General features: G+C 37.1%; 1 protein-coding gene and 1 long non-coding RNA gene across 2 annotated transcripts in view; both read left to right on the top strand.

The window, feature by feature from the left end:
* Positions 1-24,134, top strand: part of LOC307142248 — a 673,051-nt gene that overhangs the window by 137,811 nt on the left and 511,106 nt on the right. The gene's annotated exons all lie outside the window — the stretch shown is intronic.
* On the top strand, positions 16,753-24,129 carry LOC307142247 (putative E3 ubiquitin-protein ligase TRIML1). Its single transcript, XM_079842943.1, has 6 exons — positions 16,753-17,003; positions 17,095-17,189; positions 18,098-18,322; positions 20,901-20,920; positions 22,193-22,335; positions 22,489-24,129. Exons 2-6 carry the CDS (start codon positions 17,097-17,099, stop codon positions 23,037-23,039), a joined length of 1,032 nt encoding a protein of 343 aa, XP_079699069.1. The 5' UTR covers positions 16,753-17,003; positions 17,095-17,096; the 3' UTR covers positions 23,040-24,129.

The following is a 24,134-nucleotide window of genomic DNA, read 5'->3' as shown; positions in this document are numbered from 1 at the left end:
TTTTTTTTTTTCAACCAACGTTTAAGCATTCTGGAAAGAAATGCTGGATAGCTTTGTACAAAGGTGAATAAACAATGTCATAAAGCACTGGTTTTCAAATGGTTTTGCTTCAGGAACCAGATTTTACATTGGACATCAAGTGGTGATCCAACACAATTCCAAAATGATTTATCATACAAAATTGAATTTTATTAGTTTCATGCTCTTGGCTGTCAGTAATTCACAGCTCAGATGACCCACACAGGTTTCGGCACAAACTTTGCTATGAGTGAACCTGTATTTAATGGTGGTATTTTCTTTCACGTTGCATAGTTTTGTTTTTGAGTATTAGGACATGTCATGCAACTGTCCCAACCGGCTGTGGCTGTAGTAGTAAGTGCACAACGGAAGAGTAGAAACAAAAAAGTCTTTATTATAATCCACACAGAGAACTCAGGAAAATCGCAGGAGATAAACTAGAACTCAACCACATACAACATAGTCGATAACGGACAAAGAACTAAGGAAAACTCAGGGCGTAAATACATGGGGAGTCATTAGCGTGAAACAGAACGGGAGTGATTAGGGAATATGGAAACTAATGAGAAATGCAGGCAACCAAGAACAGAGTGAAAACGAAACTAAAACAGAACAAACAAGTTACAGCAACCTGTCTAATTTGAATAGATACTTCTATAAAGTGACATGAATTTGGACCAAAATACTGGTGGGCAAGATAGCATTTGAAAACAAAACATATTTGAAGCATTTTGCCTCCATGAAAAAAGTTAATAAGCCTATTTATTTTGCTATATTTCATCCATATTATGTACTATTATAGCCTAGAAAACTAGACGCACCCTAGCGGCAGCAATTTTGCAGCCAGGGTCATCTAGCAACTCTCCGTTGGCTTGCGAGCTGGAAAAACCAAACTCTGGTCAGGCCAATCACATCGTGTATAGAGTCGGTGGGCAGGCTTAACATAATGACGACAGAGTTGCGGCGGTTCCGTGTGCTGCTTGTAAACAAAGAAGCTGGCGAACAGCGGTCTTTCAAATCGGCTTTGGCCACGACTCTGAAGACTTGGAGTTAAGCTTTTCTTTGAGAAAAGAACAAAGAACGGCACTGAAGTCATTCTTAAAAAAGGAAGATGTGTTCAGAGTTTTGCCGACCGGATATGGCGAAAGTTTAATCTATCAACTAGCTCCGCTTCACCTTCGTTGCTCTGGTTGGTTGTAGTGCAATCCTATTGCGTGCAGAGGGAATTTGAAAGACAACCGTTTATCCCGCCCCTTAGATTGAGCCGTGCCAATGGTGTGTTCCCAGACCCAACATCTTAATGTGGGTTTGGCTTGTCAGGCTAGTGCTATTATATGGTTAGTCACTTTTAATTAAACTGTGCATTTAGCATTTTAATTTCTCTTAAATTTTACAATTTTTATTTTCTCTCTTCAATTTAGTTACATTTCTATTATCATAGTTTGATTTAGTGATTTCGTTTTTCATTTTAGTTTTTTGTAAGGCTATAATATAATTTATTTTTGGTTTGCGCTAACAGTTCTAACACTCACAATCAACCAGTTGAGAACTACTTACAGAAAGAAAAAAAACAAGTAACTATAGATAATAAATTATGACATTGACTGTAGTTTGCAACTTATTTTGTAGACACTTGAAGAATGACTCTTATTATCATAAAGGTTTTGAGTGTAGCTTCATTCCAGGCAAATCAACATCAACCTTCTCCTTCTCAGGACAGAAGAGGGCTGTATTAGCACACGAAGCTTGATTTGTCTCAGTGCGCCCTTGTTAAGTTTCTTTAATAACCTTGTGTAAACCTAAACCCTCTGTACTCAGTGCTCATTAAGGCAAGCTGGGAGTAATGCCCTACTGATTGCTCTCCCTGCATCAGCGGCAAGGCGAGGAGGCTTTAACATACGCGTGCCTCTCACATGGAAGGGAAACCAATAGGGGTCACTACTCCGCATTCCACAGAGCCATTACGGGGTGAAGCGGTTCCACCTGGGCCTTCGGAGAACTCCTGGAGTCAGTGTGTGTGTGCATGCGTAGTAAGTTATCGCAGACGAGGACAGAGGACTCATTGTTGACGGAGGTGGTGGGCACCAAATCAGGGCTTCATCCATTTCAGCAGTAGGCAAGCGCTCCTCGTTCCATAATGATTTTGGTATCGGAAAACGTAGTCGAGCCATTGACCTTCAATAAGGGAAAAGATTCTGCCTTAATGGAAATTCCCCATTTTTTCTGCACTGTTCCCATAAGCTGTGGGAGCATTATTTCAAGCCCATTACTTCCTAATCACATTGTAAAAATCCTTGCGCCTTTCATCTATCCCACCCCCTCCTTTTATTTGCGATCCCTTCTTTTTTCCCCTTCCCTCTCTCTTTTGCACTCGCTCGCTCCGCTCTGCGTTGGTGTTCGGATTCTCAAGTATGAATGGATTACTCCGAAAAAGCTGTTACTCAAATTTGAGGTCAATTCCAAATCCAGTAGAGAAAGCGAGAGAAAAGAGAGAGAGAAAACAAATAATGTTGCATTATTCCTCTACCCATAGTGACCTGCTTTTCAACAGTTCCTCATCTCCCTGTTCTGAGCTGAGGCTTAGTTCCCATTGATAGAAGGTAATCTGCAGCACAATTTCTCCTCTAATATATTTACATTATTGTGTGGGCCTAAAAACAGTCTTTCATGGCTCAGCGAGGCTTGGGTCGTCTGGAGAATTTGCCTACAGTATTGAATCCTAAACATATGTCAAACAGAAGAGGGCAATAATGATACAAACAACAATGGTGCACACTTTGTCTAATTACGACTCTTAATCAGACTGTTTTTTTTTTTTGACCGTACATGCGTTGAGTGAAATCGATGTCCTGCGCAACTCGTCTCTCAAAACTGCTTATTTAAACATGCAGGATTCGACCCAAACTCTGTGTACGCTCATTGTTCAGGAATGACAGTTAGCGCGCACCAATTCGGTCAGAGGCGGTGATAAAGCCAGGCTCAGTTTGCTCGCAGTCATGGAAACTAGTTATAATCTAGAGAGGGAGGCAAATAGAGAGGCAAGCTGACCTCCTCGGTATCAGCAGGTTATCCTGCCCTGCAAATATTAAAGTAAGTATGTCTGCTCTGCCAAGAGGCCTGCACAATAGGCACATTTGTACAGGGAAACTGGATCTGGTGGACGGGAAACCATAAACTGACTTGGCAGACTTACACAACAACTGGATGTCATTGAGTCGGAGAGACCTCTGCCCGTTCTGGGGGGAACCGAGGGAATGCGTGAATGCTATCTTGGCTCGTAGCTGTTTTGTTTTCTATAAGGCGAGGCTAATATTAAGGATTCCGGAGCTAATGATAAGTTAATGTGCATAATTAGGAAGCCATACCAATAACACAGCTATGAATGTATCCGTGTGTCGGAATGTAGAATAAACAACGTCGGAAGGCGCCGAGTCATTTTCCGTAATGTATGTCCTAACTATGACTCGGATTGTTTATCCAGCCTTCAGCACGTGTGAAATTAGCACTCGAGGAGAAACGACGGATTTGTGAAATTGATTATATCTGTAAAACAATCCCTTTTTTCCGAAAACTATGCACCTGCTCTGTGTTTAATTTCTTAAATCCCAATTAGTAAATGTTTTAGTTCAATTAACCGATTGTGTTTTATTAGTTATACGAATTTGACAGAAACAAATCCCCTTATTGAACCAAGTATGAAATGTTTGTAATAAGAAAAGAGCCCCCTCGGAGAGGGGCAAAGTGCATTAAATCTAACGAAGTGCATTACACACATATTAAAGTAATTTTCTCTCCGCCTAACAGAATTGGCCCCAAAAAGAGGGGGAAAAATCACTTTTAACTTGTCATTGTACTTCAAGGTATATAGGTTTTTCACTCCTTAACTTTGAAGTAGGCTGCAAAATGTGCAGGTAGAGGGAGGATGACATCTAATCATCAGCAACTTCAAAAAGCATGCTGCCACTTAGCACTCCAAAAGCTAATGTCCCCGAGACATTCAGAATGTAAATTATTCAAACTCATTTAGCGTCGGCAAATTGGTCTAAGTTCAATCAGAAAACAGACTGACACTGAACAAGAGGAGCAGCCTAATTGTACTTGTTTGTCAAATGAAAATTTCATTTGGGTGGAAATGGAGGCTCCCAGCAAATTCTTTTAAGGTGAGCTCCTGGTTGTATTATCAGCTAAACACAGTAAAATCCATAATCATATGGCGATAATGAAAATGGTGCCAGTGTTAACATTCAGGCTTTCCTTGCCCTGGGCGAGTGGTGATAAAAATTAAGTACCATAGTCCTCTAGCAGGCACATTGACACCCAGGCTGGTCTTTAGCCTCTGCCATGCATTTTTGCATTTTAAAAACTTTATCAAAGCGCTGTTGCAATGTGGAAAATGTCAACGTGAAATGCTCTGAAGGCAAATTGGAATTTCATTAATTGTAAAATTATTGCTTTTGACTGATGTATTACTATGCTTGTTAAGAGCTGGGAGTGGAACAGACCTGTCCCTGTCTCTGCCGCACACTCCCGTCCCTCTCAGACATGCTCGGAGACCAAACTTTTCAGATGTGCTCTCGCTCGGGATGACCAGTTTGGGAATGGTGTCAAGTAGATGTGAATCGTTCTATCCAGGAGAATTTGCCTGTCAGCATTTGAATGGTGTGTCTTTTTAACCCTCTTCTGCCTTTTGAGATGATTCAAAGACAGTGTTCACAAATTCGCATCACAATCCCTCCAGTGAAACAAGCAGTGGCATATTTTCCTTTTCGTTGCGGATGATTAGTGACATTGAGAGATTCTGTTTTCCTTCAATCAATATGAAATTAGATTTAATGAAGCAAAATGCAACACTGCCTAGAAAAATGTTAAAGTCTCTGTTATGCAAATTATGGCAAGTGTTTCTTATTCTTATTTTAACAGAAATGTACAAAACGTACAAACCAAGTAATATTATAATTATAACTTTGCATTGCTACATTTTGAAATTATTTAATTTTTTTATCTTAGAAAAGGGTGAAACCTGCCTCAATAGCAATTTTCTGTACCTCTACTGGGATAATTATAGATTTTACTCAATTTGTTTTTACAGAATTGTGATATTCCATTAACTGTATAGAGTTTGTTATATGAACAACAGGAAAGTACTTACTCAGTTGGTCACAATCAATCATCGCAAATAGAAAATAACACAGAGTATTACAATTGTATTATCACTGGACTAAATATTCATTAAATGTGATTGTTTTGGCGGAACGTATCACAGAGCAAACTGATATAACTCGGCAACCTGGATAATTTGTGTGTGATTTATTTAAAAATAATTGAACCATTTGTCTACATTTATAATTGTGAAATTACTTCAATTAGGATTTGTAATAGCATTTAAAACTTACTCATTTTCCTGTAAATCTAGTCATGTCCCTTGACTTGGTGATGAGCAGACTATTCAAGCAATATTGTACAGAACATATGTGGAATTTTACAGTCAACTTCTGTCCTCTAGTGGCTGTGTGACAGAAGCACAAATTGTCAATGTCACCGATTTCAAAAAATCTGCACATTAACATGATCATGTGTTCTTATTAGCACACGATTTACAATATTATTAATAGGCTATAGTGAATATAAATCCTCTAGATATTAAGTCAATCAGCAGTTTTGCAGTCTTGCACACATGATATTCTTACTTCCTCAACTGTCAAAATATTATACCATTAAAAGTAATTGATTATTTCAAGGTGCCAAATACCATGTCAAGTTGTTAAACAGGCCTAACTCTTCAGAGCCTTGACATTTTGTAATTTCCTTAATCTATCCACTCATCTAACGCTGTGTGCAACATTCGAGCAGCATATCTCTCTATGTGTTCTGCTCTCACTGTTCACTTTCTGTAAGAATAACCTGCGATAGGGTTAGAGGGAGATCTGCAGTCATTCCCGCGGTTGCGTTCTATCAGTGCTCTCTTTGTGCCACGGACAAGTTTTAAGCAGCGATCAGCCAGGCACGCGACCCCAGCCCTTGACCCGCTCTAATTAAATACTGGATTAAGCTGGAGGAAGAGGCCCGCATATATTTCAGGTTAATGTCTGTCTGTTCAAAGCCTTTTAAAATGAGCTAAGTGATGCGTTTAACTTTAGGAAGCTTACCTCCTCCACATTGGGTGTCATGTTAGTCTCCATACAAAGACTGTGTTTGTTAGGGATGTTGAGCAGTTGTACTGCACACAGTACTTCGAGTGAGGCCCGAGAACACGGAAAGAGATCTAGAACCCCACATGAGTCTATTATTTTCAACAAATCTGCTCAATCGTTACCGCATTTAATCTATGTATAAAGGCATTAATTGCAGAAAAGGCGCACCTCTGTTGTAAGTGATAGAATGCCGATATGTAACAGACCTGAATTTGATGTCATCTTCTTTGGTCTAGCTTTTATTAGAAAAAAACACATTTATGAGTAATTGATCTGTTCATCGGTTTGTTTACCCATTCAAGAGGGCCTAAAATATTGGTCTGTTTTAATGGTGGCTAGTCTTATGAAGCTCCAGTAAGTTTGTTCAATGTGCAGTTGAAATTCTGTGCAAGAAAAAATTATTATATTTTTAAAAGCTGTAATACTTAGTAAATGCGCTGATATGCAAATGTCCTCCTCTGGAAATGTTTTGTTTCTTTTGCAAAGCTCTTGTTCCAATATTAAGCCAACATAATGCAATAATATGCAAATAAATACATACACATTTTGAAATAATAAAAATGCTTCTGGACATTTGCAATATTTTTGTCAACAGAGTGTATGCAACCATGGAATTGCTTTTAATAAAAAGCAATCATTATTACTGTAAAACACTCATGAAAAGGATGCTTTGACACATTTGACCTATATTAGCTGAAATTGTGAGCATATTTATTTTGACGAGCGTAACATGAAGGACTTTTTGGTTCTAGTTGATATTTAGACGAACATTTCAAGAGACCGTCATTCCGGCAAGAAGGTTTCATGCTTATTTGCTCAAGGCACTGTGATAAAAATGATAGCAGTCACTGTCTAGTTCTTGAATGGAACTTTCTCAGGTTTGACCCTGTGACCTTTGGATTATTAGAGCAGATTTTAAACCGCTGAGCTGCCACCACCCTATAATCTCGCTGTTAGTTTAGCATTTTAAACAAGTTTTTCAAAGTTTGCAATCTCAGCTTTCACAGCTAATATTCTTACTCCACACATACCATCACGGACACAAATTACCGCTGCATATTTCTGCCGAGTCAGATTGGCAGTGCTAGCAGCGTTCATTTCTGGGATTCAGTCTGGCCTGAAAGGAGCATTTAGGTATGAAAATGAGACCGCCATACCAACTTTCTATTCAGGATGAAACAATTACCTTGAGCCAGACCCACACACACTTTTCTATAGATAAAGAGGACTGATTAATATCCACTTTGCGATTACTGTAGAGCCAAAGCTGCTATTCCAAATTGAATGCTTATCATGTTTGAGCTTTTTCAGCAGAACACAGACAGTAGATGAAAGCAAAATGATCTTTAAATAGTGGTTTAAGATTGTGCTACCGATAAGTTGTTTCACAACAGTTTTGATCAATGAAGCGTGTATTCAATATATTGCCTATTTAGATCTTAGTGATTAGTTTAACTGGACTTTTAATGCCTCTTAAATTATGTGCACTGCAGTAATCTTTTTAGCACTTTAGTGTATTATTAATATTTCTAACAGAGGTACCTCGTAATACACGTTTATGGTGAGATACAGAGAACTCGGGATAAATGAATAGACCTACAAATCAGACACCTTCAACATTTTCTCACATTATCACAGTTTATTCGCTACAGTTTAGAAAATGGTAATAAAACATGACAAGCACTCAGAGTTAAACTTTGTCAGAACAAATTCATCTTGATAATGTCAGATAACTTTGATAGAAAGGTATCTAATGGACAATCAACTGCCGGCTGTTAAATTTAAGTACACAATTAGATAATTCCAATTTAGGTCACAGTCTTTATTTTGCTATCCTCAATAACATAAATTAACTATAGTGTCCTGAAAAATCTGGTGTCTGAATAATTTTTGATTTGACTGTATATATATGTGTAATATACATATATATATATATATATATATATATATATATATATACAGTCAAACCAAACCAAAAATTATTCAGACACCAGATATCAAATATGGGACACTATATAATATATATTATATATATATTGTATACAAATATTATAATATAAATAATATCCCCTGTCTATATTATAGACGGGATATTATTTATATTATAATAATTGTATACGATATATATATATAAATATAATATATATTATATAGTGTCCCATATTTGATATGTGGGATAGTGTGAGGATCTCGCCATTCCTCTATCATGTGCTTACATTTGCCAAGCACTTGACTGTGTTTGTAAAGCCAAAGGCAGAGTGTCACTCACACCTCTTGGTATTCCTGTCGACAAAGACTCTTATCAACAGAAGACAGTCTCAATGCTAATTTTCCTTTCACCAGTCTGACGCCTGTCCAAATAACGATTGAAATCTTTCAACACTGTTTGCACACCATTTCATATGAGCATTTTTTCCGGGCCTAAACCCCATTTAAGTTTTTAATAATACATTAAAACGGTCCCCGTTCAGGTAAACACAATCTGATTACCGTGAATGATTGAAAATGTGCTTAGACAGTGATTGTTTTGATTTATTCTTTTGCTTCTTTCTTTCTTTCTTTCTTTCTTTATTTATTTTTTTAGGTTGAGTGAGTAAAAATTCTGTTAAAAGAAATCTGTAGATATAAAACGGAATTTTGTAGTAGTAATATGATCATTTGGGTAAAAAAATGTGATGATGATGATGGATGGATGGATGGATGGATGGATGGATGGATGGATGGATGGATGGATGGATGGATGGATGGATGGATGGATGGATGGATGGATGGATGGATGGATGGATGGATGGATGGATGGATGGATGGATGGATGGATGGATGGATGGATGGATGGATAGATAGATAGATAGATAGATAGATAGATAGATAGATAGATAGATAGATAGATAGATAGATAGATAGATAGATAGATAGATAGATAGATAGATAGATAGATAGATAGATAGATAGATAGATAGATAGATAGATAGATAGATAGATAGATAGATAGATAGATGGATGATACACACAGCATAAATAGTGTCACACAAACACCAAATTCCCTTCGGTGTTAGCACTCAGGAAGTAAGGCTGCCTGAATAATTTCACCGTCCCGAACAGGTCCGTAGAGTTCAGGGCCCAAAACTATTCTTTGATCGTTTTAGATTTCCCTCCATAAGCAGTCCTTTGTGTCTAGTGCGCTACTTTGGACAAGTGCTGGCCCACGGCTGCCTAAATGAGGTTATTCTGTTTCTCCCACTCACTGTAAATTTCAATAATTTGTTTGAGAGGCCTCTCTCTCTGTCACTTTTTATCATATTATCAATGACCACTCAATTTTCCCCCGGCTGCTCATATAGCGTGGCTCACCCCGGCCCTATTACTGTTCTGTAATGAAGTGCAATGGAGTAGTAATTGGTTCACATTATACCAGATCAGGTAACATTAGCCTTATTTCCTTATCGCAGTGAGCCCTGCTGCTGCCTCTCAATGAGAAACTCAACACAGCTTCCCCTTGCTTTAATGCACGGGTATCATCCAAATAACATTTCAGCCCATCCAGCAACCCCCTAGTCCTGCTCCAGTTTTCTGTTTCAAGATTGCTCTCTGCATTTAACTAAGCGATTGCTGCTTGTCTGCCGGTTCCTTCTGCTTGAAAACTCCCCAAAAGGCAGCAGCCATTAGAGATGCAGATACAGGGATAGCTTTTCCCGGCTCTGGGGAAGTACAGTAAGTGAGAAGGTAATATAAGCGAGAGGCTGTAAGATGAGTGGGGCTGTACAGTGCCCGGCTGGCCCTGTTTTCATTCAGTCCTGTATGTGCATCCTTTGTTCTGTTATTTATGTTGCTGCCCAAGCTAAACAGGAAGGGCTGCTGCATAATAAAACGTAAATCATTTAACATGGAAAGAGTTTCCTATCCGCGATAAGTCCAGTGCTTCTTATGTTGCCAGGGTGCGCTCTGTTGCTCAAGAACGACGTTGATCCCAATATATCTAAAATATGTATACAGGTTTTGTTTTCATGTCTAAAAACACTATTCAATGACTTTTAGAGGGTCTACTTTTTCTCTCATTTGAGGTTCGTCTCGACAACCTGATCTCACAGGTAATGCTATAAGGCTATTAATGCTGTAAGGCTATTGCTGCGTTCATGTCATGTCGTAAATACTGTGAATAAAGCTCTGTATGCTTTTGAATGCATACACCGATCGGTCTGCACAGCAAGTCAAACACACTTTAAAGATGCAGTATGTAATATTGACAGCTAGTGGTTGAAATGGGTACTGCAGTCCAAATTCAAAACATTGGAGAGAGTTGTTTCCCCTCCCCCTCCTTAGACTCGACACTCACAAGAATTGTCAGATTGAGGACACGCATTATGTTGACAAAATGTGCAAGTTGATCAGCTAATGTATAAGTTTGTTGCCGATGGTTTTTGGTTTGGGTAGAATCTGCAATCTCTGATTTAATTTGTTTGCTGGCTTCCATAGATACAATACGCTGTGTTTTCCACCAACTGCACTCTAAAAAATAATCCGGTGGTTTAGTAAATATCACAGTAATAATTAACTTTATTAACTTAATAAAATTTCTAAATATCATTTATTTGATATTTTGAGTTGAACATACCAAAATAATTGACTAAAAATCCAACAGTTAATTTTGTCTCAAATTTACAGTTATATTTAAGTTTTTTTCACTAAAAGAATTTAGTGTTCGAATAACCAATTATTTATTTCAAATATACTTAATATATTTGTGAAATTTCTATCAAAATATTTGAGAAGGGAGAATTAAATCGATCTGTTTCAAGAACCACAAATATTACTTAATTCAAATCAAGATTATTAATATTTAACAAGCACTGAAGAAATGTAGTAGTTTACTCGATTATAACACTGCACCCCTCCCCCGCCCACTGACGTGACGACGGCTCGACGGTTGATTGAGCGCTGCTGTTTTCCTCTCAGGAGTTCCTTCTTCTCAGCTTCGCAGAATTGGAACATTTCTTCTGTGAAATTCAGGGTTGTGTGTTTTATTTTATCTATAAAATCATTACTGAGCTTAAAATCTTTTTATTTAATGCAAAACAACATACATTGTGACGCAATGTGAGTAAACGAGTGCTGCATCTGTCTTTGAAGCCCCTGGTGCTTCACTCCTTGCTCAAAACACACGACTTTATTCCTTAAGATAATGAATATAATAAACGTTAATTTGGATGATAAAATGTTCTTAAAACTGTGCTCTGTTTGTTTATTGGCAGGTTATGGAGTCAGGCGCGTTGCAGCATCTTTGAGCTACGAGTGAAACGCTGGACGGCGGTCTCAAGTTCAAAGTCCACCCGCTGAGCGCGAGTCCATCTCAGGCTCGAGAAACGGCACTGATAAGGTGGAAATTGGATAACAGACAGGTTGATTACACTTGAATTACTTTTAAATGTTTAATTTTTACTTCAAAAATTTTTGTTACATGAGTTTAAATGTTGTAAATATGTTGTAAAATATTGTATACATGTCAAAACTGTAATATGCTGTATTGCTTTACTCATCGACAATAAAGGCCATTGTCATGTATAAAGGCCCTTTCACACCGGACGCGTAACGAAAAAGCGAAGCGGAAAAAGCGAATATTTCGTGTGCGAATAGTTCGCGTCAAAACCATTCACACCAGCCGCGACGCGAGTTTGCGACGTTTCAGAACTCCCAACATTCCAAAACATTCGCGCCGACAGCTGAGAAACACGGACACGTAATCATTCAGTGGAGACAAGCTTTGAATTTTCTTTAAAAGACAGAGAAGAAGGTTTTGGGTGCACCCAGTCTTAAAGAACAGAGAGTCTGAAGGGGAGTATGCTAATCTTCTACAGGAGCTAAAACTTTATCATGGCCGGTTCCGCACTTACTTTCAAATGTCCGTGGGACAATTTGAGGAGCTCCTCCAGATAGAGACGGTAGCAGCGCATCTGACGAGACACACACACACACACACTCTAAAGGAACGGCTCGATCCGGAGCTGCTGTGTTTCCAGTTGAGTCACAATGTAAACATTAAAGTGCCACAGTCGTACTGACGGAAACACATTCACTTTCCATAGTCGCGGACGCAATTAGATAAAAAAAAAAAAAAATCAATTTATTGATTATAATATCTGTAGCCTATAGTGGGCAAACACAGCTGCATCTGTACAGCTGTAAACACAACTACAGCTGTAATCTCGTGAGAAATGCCATACCTGGCAAAGGTTAATGTTGATTGAATGGCTAGTGACATCAACTGGACATTTCGTCACCTTTGTTTCCTTGTATGGGATTGGTTTAAGCCTTTTCTGTCGCTGCGAGTGTTAAAAAAAATCGACATCAAAACGAAAAAAATAAACATCGTTTTTTCGCCGCAGCACATTCGCGTTTGGTGTGAAAGCACTCATTACACAAACAGCTGATCAAAAAATAAAACCATCGCGCGAATTATTCGCTCGTCAAAATCACGTCCAGTGTGAAAGGACCTTAAGTGTGGTTGTGTGGAGTATTTTACAAAGGTTGAGAGGAAATTAAAGTTATACTATAAGAGTTAATATTACTCATAAATAAAAACAGTTAATTGTATTCTTAAATATTGTTTTTTAAATGTTTTTACTGCAATTTTTTCTACTCAATTTTATTTGTATATGTACCAAATGTAGTTACACAGATCTACTTAATTTTTTTACTTGCATTTGCTCAGCTCATATGGTGTATGTAATTGATTTCACTGCTTTAAAATTTACTCAATTTTATTAGTGTAAAAATGTTTCACCAAAAAAATTGAGTAAATCATAGTAAACGTTTTTAGAGTGTGGGGTGTCAAAATACTGTTGGATAAACTGGCTGTGGGCGGGATCACACTGACCAAAACAAAAACAAAAAAAAGACGTTCTGGCACAGAACGCACATTTCAAATTAGAATAACTGGTTGACGCATTGTTTTTCGGAGAAGAATTTCTGCAAACATATTATGGGATTTTATATAAACAAATTACATACAGCACCTTTAAATCTGCAGTGGTCATGTGGTACAAGTCGTAGCTCAAAGAAAATGACGAGCTTACACGTTGTAATTACAAGTTCTATAAGCACATTAATCGTTATGGTAATTACAGCGATTACCGTACATTATAAGGTGGCATTTTCGTATGAATTCGTACAATGTGAATCGCACAAAAATGTACGATGATTAGAAAAGAATCAAAGGGATAGTTCACCCAAAAATTATAATTAGCCCATGATTTACTCACCCTCAATTCATCCTAGGTGTATATGACATTCTTCTTTAAGACGAATAAAATCGGAGTTATATTAAAAAAGTCATGGCTCTTCCAAGCTTTATAATGGCAGTGACTGTGGCTCTGTTTTTGAAGTCCATAAAAAATGCATCTGTCCGTCAAATAACGTGCCCCACATGGCTCTGGGGGGGGTTAATAAAGGCCTTCTGAAGCGAATCGATGCGTTTGTGTAAGAAAAATATCCATATTTAAAACTTTATAAAGTAAAGTTCCAGGCGATCGGCCGAAACTTAACTTTACTTTATAAATTTTTAAATATGGATTTTTTTTTTTTTACACAAACAGATTGATTCGCTTCAGAAGGCCTCCCGGAGCCATGTGGAGCACGTTATTTGACGGACATATGCATTTTTTTATGGACTTCAAAAACAGAGCAACTATTACTGCTATTATAAAGCTTGGATTAGCCAGGACTTTTGTGATATAACTTGTGATTTTATTCGTCTGAAAGAAGAATATCATATAGTACACCTAGGATGACTTGAGGGTGAGTAAATCATGGGCTAATTTTCATTTTTGGGTGAACTATCCCTTTAAGCATGAAGGTCTACCCCAATCTTACCCCTAAATATACCTGCCACTAGGGTGTAAGCAGATACAAATTCATACGAATTAGGCTGGTAAAATAAACTTGTTATGAATTTCCATGAGATTCTCGGGACGCCCCCAACACAGCGAACAAGTAACAATCAACTAACAATCATAAAAATATCTTAAACATGTTTTGTTATATTTGTGATGTAAATCTGAAATAAAGTGAAATCTAAAATGAAGTGGACCTACGTTTTGGTGATCTACCGTCTGACCCAGCTAACTGGGAATTTTCTCAGAATATTGGCCAATGTTCTGGCAGGGTTTATGAACAGACATTCTTCCGGTAACGTTAATAAAATTTTTGTTCAAAGTTCTCTTTAGTAATGCTCTCAAAACGTTAGAACAAAAACATTAGTTATAATGTTAATGAAAAAAAATACTGGACGTTTTGAACGATGAGAGACCATTTCGAAATAACGTTCTCATAATATGAACAGTAGCAAAATGTTCTTAGAACATATAATTGTTCCTTTGGATTCTCACTGAAAGCGAGCAGTGAACTGTTAACTTTGCGAACGTCTTTATAGCGCAATGGGCATTTGTTGTTTGAAAATGCTGTTAAAACATACTTTTATTAATAACGAAAAAAGTATTTATTTGAAAACTTTAACATCCTAGTAACTTGATAGCAATGTTGTTTAGCCGTTGTCAACACATTTTTAGCAGGCTTCAAATGTGGATGAGACATTAAGAATAGGTGTCTAAAACAGTATGTGATTACACCCGTTAAGGACCTTTTCTTAATTGATACAATCCTAAGAGGTTTGCAAAGCACTTAACCTCGCCCAGTACAACTACACACTCTGTACATATTTAATGAACTGTCCTCTGCCAAACATAAACGGGTGTCAAGTGCAACACACTCACTTGTGTTGATGTTCACAGGTACAGTTTACAGATAAAGGGACACATATAACATTTCATGTCCTTGGTCACCAAGACTTTACGATTTAATCAAAATTTAAATAGTGCAACATTTGATTTGTGATAAATCACATTGAGCTTATATAAATAGCTCTTACCACTCAAGGGGCTGATTATATCGGCTAATGATCATAATTCATTATTTATTACACAGATTTGTTTTTATATTGACCTGTTTATATGTTTTAAATACAAAAAATTAAAAAAGTTTTTAAAGACCTACCTCTTTCTCCATGTGGGCCTCAAGTCAAGCACCCTTTCTCTATAAAGCAGCCCATAGCACACACTCATACAGGATAATGGAACAGGATATTGGATAACAAGGTTAAAATACAGGAGCAAATATTCTCTTATTAAAGTCCAACAGCAGGGATTTGATCTGAGCTGCCTAATAGACAGTGGTTTAAAGAGGGACCAGAGGGGAGGTAACAGAGGGGTCAAGGTTTTTCTCTCTAATGGCGGAGATTGGAGAAATTAAGGGACTTTATTTCCACAGGAAATTCTGATGAAAGGTGGATTATGGATCACAGTGGTCTTCCCAATCCACCTCTGAGTCCAGTAATGTGCTTGGGCCTGCATTTATTAGAGCATACGTAAAGCTCACTGTGCTTTATTGTTACGCAGGGAGCAAGGCAAGGACAAAGCAAGATCACAGAAGATACGTCAGATCATGCTCTTTTTTCGCTCGTGTCATGTAGACGCTGTGTTTTTTATTTTTTATTTTGGCTGCCATACTACAATACTGTTTTTTTGTTGTTGTGGTTGTTGTTAAATGTGCCGGTCTGCAAATGAAAATCTGAGTGGTGGATTAAATCTAGAGCACTAATATCAAGTGTCCCCAATTTTCTAAAATGATGAGGATATGAAGCAATACAAAAGGGCGATTCTATCCAAAATAAGGACATTTATTTTTTGTGATTCATTTAAATAATGCACTCAGATTTTCTATAATATCTTTAAAAGTGTCTAAAAGTGTAACAATGTAAAAAAAAAAAAGATCTAGAAATTGTTTGCAACTGTTTGTTTGCATGTTTATTTATTTTTTATTTATATTTATACATGCTTACATTTTTTTAATGTACAAAATAATGACACTATTGAGAAAGGAATGCAAAGTATTGTACAACGTATTTATTTATATACTTTTTTTTAACAATATACTACAAAATAATGATACTATTAAGAATAGAATTCAAACTACTATATACTGTACATAAACTGTTATTGTTTGTGTTACTTGTAAGCAGGCAGTATGCATCATGAATGATTGTCAGTATGACATCATCAACAATCTTGGCAATTTAATCATAAGAACTATTTTCCCGTGTAAATCTAATAGCCTAAACCAGTAGCAATTTATCTGATTCTCCCAAGATGTGTATGCTCTGCTGCCATCTGGTGGATTCACTTGTGAACTGGCACTGAAAGTTAAAGATTTGTATGATTTGTGTCCAGTATTACACCTAACTCTAAATCGTAGGCCCTGAATGCTGTAACTGACCTTCTCATTCCTGCATTTCCCAGAATCCATTTGTACTTAGTTTCACTGTGCGTAACAATTATAGACACATTGTAGAGAGCACACAGACTGTATTACAAAGCCTGATTGTTATGAATCCACATGGGACAATGTCTCACTATCCACTTCTTTAAATACCACCTCTAAAAATGGCCTGGAGAGGAAGTGGTATGTGAGTGTCCTGTCACAGGTGGCAAGCAGCACTGCAGTGACAGATGCGTCACAGCAACAAGTCAAGGTGAATGCCATTTATCTCTGGCAGGATCGTGCCACTGTGACCCACCCATGTGATCCACTTTCACTAGAAGTGAAGAATGAGCTCCTTAAAATCTCTCCTGCTGAAGCGTCTATAGAGTTGCAAATTACCCCCTAAGGATTTGTGAAGGCAACATAAGGACCGTCACTCAGTCTGACAACTCAGTCCAACAAGGTGACATGAAAGCTCAGTGTCAGGTAAGGTTTGTTCTCTTTTACCTTTTTTTATCCTAAAAATGTCAACGTTTGCATGAATTCTCATGTATTTTGTTTTCCTTTTCTCAATAAGACATGCAAAAAAATATCCAGGATCATCTTATTAAGCAAAGGGAAGTGATCAGATGTAGACTGAAGAAACTGAATGGCAAGCAAAATGAAATCAAAGTGAGTCAAAAAACTGTCAAATAAAATCAAGCAATGTTTGAATATATACAACAAAAACACTCCAATATTATTTAACCTGCAGCCTATTTACAATTTGTATGCCCCCACTTTATATTAGGCGGCCTTAAATACTATGTACTTACATCAAAAAATAAGTACAATGTATTTATTGTGTTCATATTGTATTGCAAAACAGTTTTGCTGATATTGAGATGGGATACAGGTAAATTTAGGGACAGGTGTGGTGTTATGTGTCAGTTTAAGGGTTAGGTTTAAGGGAACTGTCAACAGTGTAATTATAAATGTAACTACAGAAATTAATTACAGATGTAATAACATGCAGGTATTTTTTTTTTTTTAAATGTAAGTACAATGTAAAAACATGTATGTACATTGTATCAAAATATTAATTAAAATAGTAGTTAAGGCCAACTAATATAAAGTGGGTCCATTTTTATTTTTAACATGATTATATAAATATATGCCATTTTTGGGGCCTGTATTATACTACTGTTAAAAAGTTTGGGGTCTTTCTTTTTTAAAGAAATTAATTATTTGATTCAGCAAGTGTGCATTATATTACATTATATTGGTAATAAAGATATTTGTAATGTGTTACAAAAGATTTCTATTTCTAACAAATGCTGTTGTTTTTATCATAAAATCCTTAAAAATATATCAGTTTCTAAAAAAATATTAAGCAGCACAACTGTTTTCAACATTGACATATGTATTATATTTCTTAAAGGTCCCGTTCTTCGTGTTTTTTTGAAGCTTTGATTGTGTTTACAGTGTGCAATATAACGTGTTCATGTTTCGCGTGTAAAAAAACACAGTATTTTTCACACTATTTACTTATCTGTATACCGCTGTTTCCACTGTCCTAACCATTTGCTCATCTTTCTCAGTCCAAGTTGTCAGCAGTGAGAGAGAGTGTAGTGAAGAAGTATGAAGAGATGCGGAGAGTTCTGGAGGAGGACTGTAGGATCACTCTGTCCCTGCTGGAGATGGAGGAGACAGCTGCGGTTCAAGCATTAGACAATCTCATTGAGACCAACTGTGTCCTCCTCAGAGACATTGAGGTCCAGCTCAATGAAGCGATGACGGACAATGACACACAGCCTGGTGACATGGTGAGCTTTTTATGAGCATTGGTTGGACAGATTCATTGTGGACTCTTTTTGTTTGTCATTTGTTTAAGTTTTATCTTAATCTGCCATAGATTGTATGGGCTGTCATTATACCCATGCAGCTAATAGGGAACTTTGGGTAATAGTCTAGCAAGGTTCTTTCAAAGTTATGAACAAACATTCTTCCAGTAACGTTAATAGAATGTCTACACTGTAAACCCAAATAAATTAGTAAAATTCCGGCAATCAGTTACATCAAAAATATTAAGTTAAGAAATTTAAAGTTTAAGTAAGCAGAACTTTCGCATTTTTATTTTGTACTCATACATTTTAATTAATCTAAACTTCAGATATTTGAGTAAGCTAATTTATACATTTAGAATTATCAACTTAAATATTTTTAGTAGTGGAAACTTGGCTAGCTTTAACTAGCTAATTCAATAAATGCTACCTTGCTAATTGGTAACACAATGCTTTGATAGCATTAGCATAGCATAGCACTTGCTGAATAAGTACAGCAATATAGAACATTTATGCTGTATATCTGTTCTCAAATTAAGCTCAAGCTCCAATCTTTACATCTCCCACTTTACATTAATCTTGCACAAAAAAAACACATTATATAACACTTAATTTTAGCATTTACTCTCCCTTTTGAGTCTCATGGCAAAGCATGCTGGGAAATATAAATCCCAGCCCAGTTTCAGTTATATTTAAGTTTGTCTCAATTAAAAGAAACAAGTTAATAAAACTTGTGAAACAATTCAGATTACTTCAAATGTGTCAGTTTGGTGAACTCAAAAGAAAAAGGAAGTTCTAAATAAGAAATACTCATAAAAATTAATTTGATTTAACCATGGGCATCGGAAGCAAAAAAAATGGGGGTGGCTCCTCCCCCAGAAAAAATTTACTGGAGTATGTATGCCATTTACATTAAAGGAACGCGCCGACTTTTTGGGACTTAAGCTTTTTCACCGTATCCCCAGAGAAAATAGTCCCCAGCACGCTCTCTGTCCAAGCAGGTTATTGCGTTGGTTATGTTGACGGAAGTTAGCCTATTTTCAGGCGCTGTGTAATATCATTGTGCCGCTGCACCCATGTTACAGCAGCAAAGTTCCTTGATCATTATGCAGGAACGAGAGAACAGTTCCATATCGGTCTAGAAAATTGCGACTTTTAATTTCCGTCGGTCTTAGTACACGATGTAACTATAATGTTGCCGTTATTTTGCCACTTATTGAGCAGTAGGCTAGGTGGAGCCGTTTACCTCCAGTCTTCGTGTCAGACAGAGTTATTCTTTTATTAAATTATTTTTATTAATTATATTTTATTATTCTGTTTTAGTTTCCTTTGTTCATTGTTGTTTTATCTATATATCATCATTTTATTCTTTTTAGTTCTCTTTACAACTGTATATTTCTATTTCTTATGCGTCACCATTTTATTTTTATCTTTTAAATTCTCTTTACAACTGTTTTAATTATCCTTGTTTTTATTTTTAATTCTTACACATAGTATTCTTATTTCTTATGCAAAGCACTTTGAATTGCCATTGTGTATGAAATATGCTATACAAATAAACTTGCCTTGCCTTATGGCACGCACAGAGATGAGAATGGTATGTATGGACTTATCTAACTCTGGGGGATACGGTGAATAAGCTAAAGTCCCAAAAATTTGGCGTGTTCCTTTAGGTGGAAAAAACCCACCTTGTTTACTAAACGTCTGGTTGGGCCAGACAAAATTACAGAAGACATCAAATTATTTGCAGTGGCAAGTGTTGGGGTAAAGCACATGGTAGAAAGTTTTGACGCAAATCAACCAGAGGTTCGAATCCGCCTTTTGCAGAACTCACTCTACTCCCTTTTCCCATCACATATCAGATCGGATAAGGCATTTATTTTCCATTAAAATTAAGAAAATATTCGAAAAGTGGAAATAAAGTGTCTATTGTGTATTTAATAATAAAGTGTAGCCTATATCAGTTAGGGGGAGGTGAACAGACATGCGCTGAGAATTGAGAATTGTAAAAGTGAGTGGGTCCAATATCATTGGTGTTAAAAAGTGGGTGGGTCTTGTCCCACCCACATACAATGGTTCCTACGCCCATGGATTTAACCAATTTCTTTCATTTGAGTTGGCTCTACTCAAACCAATTAATTATTTTGATAATGTTCTCAAAATTTTGGGACAAAACCGGTATTTACACATCATGGATAGTTTTTTTTTCTGAAACGTTTTTGTTGGACATTTATTGATGTTACTACTTGTTTTAGAATGTTCATAGAACATTCAAAACGAACATTACAATAATGTTTTTAAAATTATAAAATGGAATGTTCCCTGAAATTTTGTATAACCAAGAACAATTGTTTTTAAAACATTTAAGGGAACATTCAGAAATAACTTGGGGAACGTTATGGGAATGTTAGCAAAACATTCTTAGATAATAATTTTGTTAGCTGGGTATGATATCATACTGAACACCTAAATAATTCAAATGACCAATGTTACATGGTGAAACCTACCATCTCTGCAACATAATACATTCTCACTATATTTCTGCCTCTCTCTCTCATAGGTCACAATGTATGAGGACAGGTATGTATATTTAGAACTGCACTTAAGAGAGATTTTGTCACCATGTCAGGCATGCTAGATGACTCATCTGCAAAGGCGTTATTGTTGTAGAGATCATGTTTGACTGCATCCATTTCAAGCAAACATGTTTAAGGTTTATTTGATGTGCTGCATTAATTAAACACTGCTTAGCATCCTGGAACAAATGCATTCTCTTAGATTAAAGTTTTTATAGCGGGATGGGCTCAATGAATGAAGAATATTCTGATACCATTCAGAAATTAGTCATATTCTGATTATACGAGCATCATGTAAACACAATAAGGAGATTCCAGCCAATATTTCAGTTTCTACAAATCTAAGAACATGTCTAAAAGACATCTGGAATAAAGTATCCCTGCATTAATATGAGTTTTGGGACACTTAAATTGTACGCCTTACTCTCATTATTTTCCATTACTGAACAATATTTTTTTATCTGCACAAACACATTAATATTTTAGCGAGGACGCATTAAATTTGTTTAAAAAAAAAAAAAAAAACATTGACATTTATAATGCTGCAAAAAGAATTATATTTAAAATAAATGCTGTTCTTTTTAACTTTCTATTCATCAAAGGATACTGATTTTTAAAAAATGCATCAGGGTTTTTTCACAAAATATTAAGCAGCACAACTGTTTTCAACATTGATAATAATAAATGTTTCTTGAGCACCAAATTAGCATATTAAAATGATTTCTGAAGAATCATGTGACACTGAAGACTGGAGTAATGATGCTGAAAATTCAGCTTTTCTTTCACAGGAATAATTTATAGTTTAAAAAAAATAGAAGACTGTAAATTGTAATAATATTTCACAATATTGCTGTAGTTTCTGTATTTTTTATCAAATAAATGCAGTCTTTGTGAGCATAAGAGACCTCTTTCAAATACATTTAAAAAGCTTACCAACTTTTAAAAGGTAGTATAGCCAAACAAAAGGTAATTCTTGGTTGTATTGTATTAGATATTAGACCAGATAAAATTCAATGTAACCTTGAAAAGGCATGCAAGAACGATAATGGATAATAGAAGATAATAGAATTCTGTCTAACCAGAATCTGAAACTTAACCAGAAAATGGTAAACATGGTCATTATCGCAGACTTATTCTGGATATGTTATTTGTGACAGTCCATAGGTCATGTAAAGGACTCAGGTACTGACCTTGATCTAAATAACCCTCAACCTTTTTTATATAGAGGACAGGTGTTATGGTGCTGATATAAATGTCAATATACTTTTGTTGGCAGGGTGCTGGAATTGCTCAAAGCGACAGACCCAGGTCTCATAAAACTTGATGCGGCAAAATCAGATCAGCTACTGGGCCTCACCAACAATTTACTACTGTTTATTCGCTCCCAGATCCCCATTTCCAAGAGGCTGCTGAAGAGCTGTGAGTTATTGTGCAATAGCCCATAAAACTGTTGATCTTTTGCATGAATGACTTGCACCAAATGACAAACAAATTACAGAACAGTTAATAGGCTCTTTCAACCTTAATTCAGATATTTCTGAGTCTAGTTTTGAACCCGTCTTCATTTCACAGATTCCTCAGGAGTGGTCCTGGACCCATCCACTGCCCATCCCAAGCTGATTATTTCATCTGAAGGGGACTGTGCCACTTACACAGATGTATGGCAGGATGTCCCTGAGCATGAGGGCCGCTTTGACACCACCCTTAACGTCTTGAGCGCCCAGTGTTGGGACTCTGGGCGCCATTACTGGGAAGTAGATGTGAGTGGAAAGATCTACTGGGAACTTGGTCTCACATACCCATCCATCCCAAGAAAAGGCCAAAAGGAGGACTGCTGGTTGGGCCGGCATGCTGAATCTTGGTGTCTGGAGTACTTTGATGGAGACTACAATGCCTGGCATGGAGGCATTGCTCATCCTTTGCCCATTTCCTCGTGCTTTCATCGCATAGGGATCTTCTTCAGCTTTCCTGGAGGTCTGGTGACATTTTTAGGGGTGGATAGCATGACGCCGCTGTACTCATTCTGTGCTGGGACATTTACAGACTGTCTACACCTGGCTCTTTGTCCAGGTCATGATCTTCAGGGGACAAACTCAAAACCTATTAAGATCTGTCAATCCTAACCATCTTTAAAAACTCATACCTAGCATTTAGAAGATCAAGTAGGCCTCCCTAGCATAGGTTTGTTTGATTTCATACTGACTTTGTGTGCAGATTTCTGAGTTTGTCTTGTCTCGAACCCAATATTGTGTATCATCTCGTTTCATGGGCTAAGTGTATTCTTTCTAGCCTAGAAATCTAGACGCACCCTAGCGGCAACAGATCTAATTTGCCACGAGTGTAGTCTAGCAACTCTCGGTAGACCTGGACCAGGCCAATCACATCGTGTATAGCAGGGATGGGCAATTCCAGTCCTCGAGGGCCACTGTCCTGCAGAGTTTAGCTCCAACCCTGATAAAACTCACCTGCCTGTAGCCTTCTAGTAATCCTGAAGACATTGATTAGCTGGTTCATGTGTGTTTGATTAGGGTTGGAGCTAAACTCTGCAGGACAGTGGACCTCGAGGACTGGAATTGCCCACCCCTGGTGTATAGAGTTGGTGGGCGGGCTTAACATAATGACGGCACGTCACGGCAGAGTTGCAACGGTTCTGCGTGCTACTCGTAAACAAAGAAGCTGGCGAACGGCGGTCTTTCGAATCGGCTTTGGCCGCGACTCTGGAAGACTTTGAGTTAAGCTTTTCTTTGAGAAAAGAACAAAGAACGGCACTGAAGTCATTCTTAAGAAAGGAAGATTTGCCATGTTCGGAGTTTTGCCGACCGGATACAGCGAAAGTTTAATCTATCAACTAGCTCCACTTCACGTTGCTCTGTGGTTGGTTGTAGTGCTATCCAATTGCGTGCAGAGGGAATTTGAAAGACAACCGTTTGTCCCGCCCCTCGGATTGAGCCCTGTCAATGGTGAGTTCCCAGACCCAACATCTTGATGTGGGTCTGGCTGGTCAGGCTGTATTCTTTCAGTCAAATAAAATAATATTTTTTCCGCTTATATTTTGTCATTGAAGATTTCTTAAATATAGTGTTTCTTAAAAATATTGTTCTGCTCGAACCCAATATCATGTATTGTCTCGTTTTCATGAGCTAAGTGTATCATCACACCCCTATATATATATATACTGTATACATACTTGATATACTGTGGGCCTTGTAAATTAAAAA

The sequence above is a fragment of the Gobio gobio genome (genome assembly GCF_949357685.1).
Source record: "Gobio gobio genome assembly, chromosome: 18".
Classification (NCBI taxonomy): Eukaryota; Metazoa; Chordata; class Actinopteri; order Cypriniformes; family Gobionidae; genus Gobio; species Gobio gobio.
This window is presented reverse-complemented; position numbering and strand designations above follow the sequence as displayed.